Raw genomic sequence first — 8240 nt, forward strand, 5'->3', positions numbered from 1 at the left:
TGGGTTTCCTGCCCATCACACTATTATATACACCGAATATTAAGAGCATAGGTAGAGCCGTTAAGATTTGTGCCGCAATTCCGTATTTCCTCCTATACCTTAAGTTAAGGGGGAAATATTCCCCCTCCGTTTACACATCTTGACCTTTGACCCTTGACCCCCAAATTTGTCATCCTGAGTCCTTTTCACGATCGGATCCCCCGACGTCCCGAATATCGTGACCGTGCTTCAAGCGGTTAAGATTTGTGCCCAACGGACGGACGGACGCACGATCATGCGATTATACAAGCTGCATCTGACTACGCCAGATGAGCTCAAAATCAGTGAGCTGATGTAAGCGAATCGGTTAGATATTAAACTGACTCGATATGTGATTTATATCGATCCAACTTATCCACAGTGACAGCATGACATACGGAATGCAGTTTTCCAGGATAGCTGTTTGTGTGATGTTGCTATGCGTCGCCTCACCTATTGACATCAACATTTCCAGGTGTGAAGTTGCAGATCCCAATTGCAGCACACTGCCATAGTTCTCTCACACACACACACACGCACGCACGCACGCACGCACGCACACACACACGCACGCACACACACACGCACGCACGCACGCACGGACGCACACGTGCTCACCTCCAGCTTTGCTAGTTTCTCCCTGATCTCGATGAATCCCAGGTGCAGCTTCCCACCAAAATGATCAGCCAGACGCCGGTCATTGTCGTGGATACCAAGATAGGCGGAGCACACCTCGCAGACGCGTAGCTTCTGCTGCTGATAGGTGGACGCCGGCATCGAGTTTCGGTACTCTTGCTGTAACAGTAAGAAAGGCTAAACACAAGGACAGCCAGAGACTGTTGATTGCACTACATCAATGTTATACAAGGAAGCAAGTTTCTAAGGACATTACTGAGCAACAGGTTCAACTGCAGTGTGAGGCAGTGAAGTGAAAACTTTCCATGAAGGGCAATCTACATATATATACACACATGCACGCACGCACGCACGCGCATACACACATAATGCCCGAGTTTACAGATATATTGATGCTCACCCTATAGGAAAACTGCGTGACAGATCAAGAAAAATACACATTACTTGCCAAAATGCTTTACTAAAAACTATTGCACGATGCATTTCAACAAAATCATTCGACAATTTTACCTAACCCTCCATGAGCACCTTCAGTGTTCCTCTTACGAACGTGTGCGATCATGACTGACAAGCCGCTCGGCAGTGCGCCGCCGCCGCACCTACCTCAGCTTCGTACTTCTTCTTCTTCAGCTGCTCGACCTCCTCCATCATCTTCAGCGACTCGTCGACGTTGCCCTCGGCGCCCAGCTGCTCTGCCCTGGCCAGCGTCTTACCGATCGACTCCGCCATCTCATGAACCTTCTCCAGCTGAAGAAGACAAGCGAATGAGAGGCCGACTACGGACAGGATGCCTCCGTATATTCCATGTGCACGGAAAGCAGAGAGAACACTATGTACAGAAATATCAATGCCACAGCGTTACGGCAGACATGCCCAAAAAGTATTTAAAGGAATACTTGACTCTAGGTTCTAGGGTTATTTTCAGTTAATTTAGGTTAAAATTACGTTACAATAAAAATTTCATGGTCCAATCACCATTAGAATTTTTTTTTTATGTTTTAAAGCCAACGACTACAGTTCGATTACAACGATGGTGGCGCCACTCAAAGCGCACTATCTGAAAAGTTGCACAAACAGACTTTTCAGCCAAGGAAGGGCTACAGACCGAGGGTGTTTCTTATTTATTAATTTAAAAGCAGAAGGATTGTAATATCTTATAAACGACATATAGTTTCAGTTATATTATGGATAAGTTTGTCCTAAAATGAATATCGTTCGGTTAAATAGCATTTAGGTATAAATATAATTGCACCTTTGTGATTAGCCCTCGGTCTGTAACGTGCAAAATAAATGAGTAAATACGCAACTTTTTCAGGGTGGCAGCACGGTCGCGGGTGTCATGTCAGCGCCAAAATATGAAGATTTCGAAATTCAATGTTGTTTTATGACAAACGTGAATGCGTAATTATAGATATTTATAGGTATGTGCTATTATTTATAAATCTACTATCATAATATCCTCTCAAATTCTAGAGTAAAGTATTCCTTTAAGCTAATGATGGTGCGCTAACCTTTGTGTTGACCTCCTCGCTGAGCTGTTCTTGTGTTTCAGCCAACTTCTTCTTAGCCACCTCTGTCTGTTTGTCACAGTCATCAACGAATGCTTTCAAATGGTCCATAGCCTGCACACATACAATTTAATGGTGATATGCAATATTTTGTGCCAATACGAAACCTAAAAAATCCAATACTGAATCATAAATTACATAAATGTATCTAATACAATAAATTATTCTAAATAGATTATTTAGCAACGATCTTTTCCAAACAATTTGAACACTTGCCACGACTCATTGCATAATAGCAAGTGTCTGTAGTTAAGTTAATATGTCAAAGAAGGCCCATACTTTATTATATCCACCAATCTATGCAACATCATAAATCTGAATCAAGCTTGGTTGCAACGTTGACATGGCACGACCTTCATAATTATCTCCCGAGAGTCCCAGACACCGCTGTGCGATGTTTTCATCTCACATGTGCATGCTCAGTGTCAGCTCAAATATAAATGAATTGCCTCGCCATTATAGTTTAACGCATACAAAGACCTATTTATAAATGAATCTAATTATTAAATTAAGCATAATGTGTATATATATATAGTTATGAAGTGTAAGGGTTAGCAATGCTTGTTTTTATGAATTGCATAAACACCAGTACAATGGAAAGGCAACAGTTTTCAAATTACACAAAAACAGATGAACTTATGTTTGGGTGCTATTTTCAAATTTCCACTGTTGCAACACTCAGGAATGCGGTGGAAAGTTTTCTGTTCAGTTGATGTTTTATAGCCTATAATGGGATGAATTTGTGGTAATTATTATGCTGGAGTACTCAGTACTATATCGGCTAATAGGCGAGACCTAAGCTGTCTAAATTTCTTTGCTTCATCATTTGAAAGATAACTTTACAACTCCAGGCATCAAATAACACATACTGCAAAAACACCATTTATATGATGCAATGCATAACTATATTCATCATTATCAATGTTAATTTGGCATATTGGAAATAATTAACACCCTGAAAATTTTCATTTTTCAAACTAACACATCTCACGTCAACAAGTGACGTCTCGTTATATATCGCTTCATATAGTAGTCGCCACTTACGTCCATCTCGTAGTAGTATTCCCGGGTCTTCGCCGCCATCTCGTAGTCGGCTCTTAGCGCCAGGTCGTGATGCTTGGTACAGCTCCCCAGATTCAGTCGCTGTACAACACACACACACACATACAACTTATTACTCCACTACAGGACATGACCAGCGCACCTCCCCATTCTCACCGACACCCGTCGTTTACATCATACAGAGTGCGAGCGGTTTAGCCATAAACTACATCGAGACACGAAATCTAAAACACGCGATGACATGCGATTGAAACCGAGCACTTTCATGACTAGACACCGTCAGTGCCCTCTGCACGCTGCACATGTTTATTAGTTATATATAAGAGAAGCAGATGTTTGTTTACATTGAAAGGAATGGCAAAATAGGTAGTATAATGCAGCAATATAACATTGTCAAATTAATGGCCGTGCGTCCAGTCTGAGTGGACACACCTTTGTTAGGTGCAGATATTGCAGATACGCCCTCAGTTGCGCAACATCATTCAGCATGCCTTCTGCTTATCCCGTCGCCATCACCCTCCCACATCCCCATTGGTGATACCAAATCTCGCCGACTGTTTTGCCTGAATACTCCTTCTTTATGTGCATTGTGCACCCTAAACCCTAACTCTATTAAAAATTCGTAAAGAAAATTTAATTGTTGTAAAAACATTATTTGTCTCCGTTATCAAAATTGTTGTAAATAAATCATGTTAACATATTTGCATAATTGGCAAAAAAACTAGTTAAAGTGCATTACGTCACGAATTTCTAGCACCATCAATTAATATATTTGTGTGTTATTTGCTACAAAATAAAATGTATCAAAATACATAATTAGTGTTTTCTGTTTAGCTTTTCATGCTTATATACCATTCTTTATATGCCCCTAATTTGCCTTGCTCGTTGAAAAACAGACGAGACGCCAGTACTCTGAACAGTTACTGGGGGTTAGTGTTAGGACAACAGAACACCTTACCAATCGTCTAGATTTTTGCAATTTTAATCCAAACGCTAACAAACATTTTTATCAGGTGAGAGTGAGGAACTATTTAGTTAACGTTAGTTTCTTTACTTTAATGGTGAAAAAGTGGAATTTATTTTTATACAAATTTTACCATGCGAAATATTCGTACCGTAGTCATTTAAATAGATAAAGATAGAAAAAATAACAGAAAACATGCGATACATATAAAAATCTAATCGGCCGATCAACGGACCTTTGAGCCGTGACGCCTGTGCCTGTACATGTTCAGCTATCCGGCGTTATTGGGTTTCTAAATTCATGGATGTCCATGAATATTACACAACTGCTCACGTCATTGAGCAGTTACAGGACATCCGATGTTTAAGCCCTCCCCTTTGAGGTCCCCCACAAAAAGGTTATCAGCAGCACTTACTTCTTCGCACGTCACGTGAAAAGCACATTTCATGTGTCCTTTCAATCAAACGTGCATAAAATGGTGGTCAGTGCTGACCAACAAAAAAAGGTTTTTCTCCTCTGTCCGTTAGCTATGTCCTCGAAAGGAAGTGTCTGATATCTGGACCTTTCCCCATGCCCTTTGACTGTGACCCTCGCTAATTGTTTGCACTGGTCGATGGTGTTATCTGGCCTCATCACTATCTATACACCCGAATATTAAGAGGCATAGTAAAAGCCGTTAAGATTCTGTGCCGCAATTCCTATTCCTCCTATACCTTTAAGGTTAAGGGGAAATTTCCCCTCGCGTTAACAGCTCTTGACCTTTGACCCGCCCAAATTTGTCATTCCATGATCCTTTTCACGATCGGATCCCCCAACAGCCCCGCAATAAACGTGCCTGGCCTTTCAAGCGCTTAAGATGCTGTGCCCAACTGTTGCACGGCAACGCAACGGACGGAGCTGACGGACGGACGGAACGCATCATGCGATTCTACAAGCTGCATCTGACTACGTCAGATGAGCTAAAACAATCAGTGATGGGCTGATGTAGTCCGAATCTGCGGGTTTAGAGTATTGAAAACTGACTCGATATTGTGATTTATATCGATCCAACCTATCCACCATGACGGCATTGACATACCGGAATGCAGTTTTCCAGGATAGGCTTTGTGGATGTTTGCTTATGGGCGTCACATCACCTCATAGACATCAACAAATCCAGGTGTGAAGATTGCAGGATCCGCAACGTTGCGAGGGCAGCACTGCCATAGGTGTCTCCTCACACACACACGCACGGCACGCTACGGCACGCACGCACGCACGCACGAGCTACGCACGACCACGCACGCACGCACCGCGATGACCACATACACACGTGCTTCACTCCCAGCTTGTGCGTAGCTTTCTCGCCGTATCTCGATCAATCCGCGGTGCAGCTTTCCACCAAACCAATGTATCAGTTTCCAGACTGCCGGTTCATTGTCGTGGATAACCAAGAATAGGCGGAGCGACACCTCGCAGACGCGTAGCTCTGCATGCTGGTAAGGTGCGACCACGCTGCGGGCATCAGAGTTTCGCGAATTTTTGTTGTTTGTACCTCTTGCGTAACAGTGAGTAAGAAGGCTAAAACACAAGGACAGCCAGAGACTGTGATTGCCGACTAACTCAATGTTATACAAGGAAGCAAGTTTTAAGGACAAGTCTTTGAACAGGTTTGCAACTACAGTGTGAGGCAGCTGGACGTGAAAACACTTTCCTATGAAGGGCAATCGTAGCATATAATAGTACACACATATGCACCGCACGCACGACGCACGTCAAATGCGCATACACACATAAGCCCGAGGAGTTTACCAGACTATCACTTGCATGCTCAGCCCCTATAGGAAAAATCTGCGTGACAGATCAAAAAATAATACAGCCAGTACTTGCCAAATGCCTTTACTAACAAGTGCCAGCAGCAGCGACAGCGCCATCTAACGTCTAGCTGCGGTGACTCTGGGGTGGAGTGGGGATTCTAGTAAATCCCTGTTAGTCGCCAAATGTGTTCACTAACAGCCAGAACACAGTGAATGCACGACGGGATGGTAATCGAGGACCTTCTCCAACGGAAATGTTCCGTTGGGTAATCGTTATGAAAGTTGCACGAGATGCTGACGCGAACGTTTTAGTGTCCTTCAGATTAAAGATGGCAAGCTCCCATCTACAGTTGTAGCACAACTGATCCTGCAGAACATGAATAGTGGTAAGCATCCATCATTTACCTACGCAAGCCTAACAGGCCTGTCAATATGAGAGCGCCACGCTGTAACCACGATATAACGGCAGGCAAAAACCGACACAGTACCACTAACACATGCACTGGCAGTAGCCACTGGCAGTGGCATACGCTTACATGTAAACATACTGCACAGTACAGAATGCCATAGAAATCCCGATTTAAAGGGCATAAACCTTCTTTAACGCAAATTTAGCTTTTAGAAAGTTTCACCTTTCGACATTGATCGCCTCCATACATGCAGGCATGATAATACGAGTCTCTATCCAGCCAAACCCGCGAGTCAAAATTCTTTCTCTAACAGACAGGCTCAACACAAATCCATGTTTATAACCCATCCACTCTGTGAGGGTCGAAAAGGTTATCTTGACCACTTACTCTTCGCATGTCAGCCCAGAAAGTAGATTTCATGTCCTTTCAATAATGCCATAAAATGGTAGGTCACCGCTGAATACACAATAAAGTTTTTCATCGCTCGCGTCAGTGGACCAGTGCTCAGAAAATGTCTAAACGAATCTGGCCCTGTGCCCATTGACCTTTGGACCTGTGACCTCCAATTCGCACAGTGACTGGCTTTTGTCCTACCGATGAATGATGCATGGCTATACACCGACTATGCACGAAGCCTAGGCGCGAGCCGTTTAGATTTTGCCGCACCTTAGTTATGGAGTGAATGTTCCCCGCTTCTTTTACACTCTTGACCTTTGACCTTGACCCCCAGCTTCGACATCTCAACTCGTTTTCGGATTACCCCCCACGTTCCCGATATCGTGAGCTGTAGTACTCGAGCGGTTAAGACATTTGTGCCCAACTCTGTTGACGGACGGTACGTCAGCATGAGGCTAAAAAGCTACTTGCACGATGTATTTCACAAAATCATTCGAACACAGTTGACCTAACCTCCATGGTGCTGCCGACCGCGACACGCTAGTAGTATTTGTCGAGAAACTCCCTTAAAATGCATTATACTGAAATGATTGCCCTTTCGCCGCTCATAGGGAAGCATCAACTACCTGGAGCGGGATTTTCTTCGTGTCCTCCGTGACCTTGACCGCGACCTTGACCGTCGGTGACGATCACCTCTGTCCCGACTGCGAGATCTGCAAATGGCAAAAATTATCCTCAGTGTGCACTCTTGGTGTTTAGTTTCCACCACAAGCTGCGGCAATGGCCTTATAACGAGGCTTGACCTGATGGAAGTTGTCTGATGTCATCTCATTTGTGCTGCCACAGAAAACCAATCAATTTGGAATTTTTCGACTATTGAAATATTGAAACCCTAACACATATTTCACCATTTTTATTCCCAATACAAGCAACAATTCACAAAAACTCAGTGGACATTTATACTAATTACCATGTGATATTACTATGTCATGTATGTGGCAGAAGCACAATGTGCGCACCGTTTTCTCTCTTTGTCCCGGTCTCCTCTGTCTTTGACGCGACCTCCCCTCTCGCGATCCCTCTCCTTCTCGCGCTCTCGGTCACGATCTTTGCTGCCATCTTCATCCTCTCCACGGCCTTGCTCCTTCTCCACCTTCTCTTTCTCGCGCTCTGCCCAGCGTTCCTCTCGTTGTGCCTCCCGCTGCACCTTTTTCTCCTCGACCAATTTCTTCAAAATTGAAATGTACAGCGATGTAACACAAATCATTAAAAGATAAGAAACAAGAGCCGCAGAGCATCTGGGCTCATCTGAGGTCTGTTGCTACGGTTATAAACGTAACATTTTAAGTCGTGCGTATTATAATCCCTCCAAAAAAACTGCTTGGTGCTA

The 8240-nt window shown here is 43.7% G+C and overlaps 1 protein-coding gene across 1 annotated transcript in view; it reads right to left on the minus strand.

Moving 5' to 3' along the window:
- Positions 1 to 8240, minus strand: part of LOC106821093 (putative RNA-binding protein Luc7-like 1) — a gene marked incomplete in the record, with an annotated part of 29984 nt that overhangs the window by 6527 nt on the left and 15217 nt on the right. Inside the window, 4 exon segments of the mRNA XM_014825745.1 lie at positions 637 to 813; positions 1258 to 1401; positions 2166 to 2276; positions 3267 to 3365. Of these exon segments, the coding sequence (XP_014681231.1) occupies positions 637 to 813; positions 1258 to 1401; positions 2166 to 2276; positions 3267 to 3365 (531 nt within the window).

This window comes from Priapulus caudatus, unplaced genomic scaffold (assembly GCF_000485595.1).
Source record: "Priapulus caudatus unplaced genomic scaffold, Priapulus_caudatus-5.0.1 Scaffold58, whole genome shotgun sequence".
Classification (NCBI taxonomy): domain Eukaryota; kingdom Metazoa; phylum Priapulida; class Priapulimorpha; order Priapulimorphida; family Priapulidae; genus Priapulus; species Priapulus caudatus.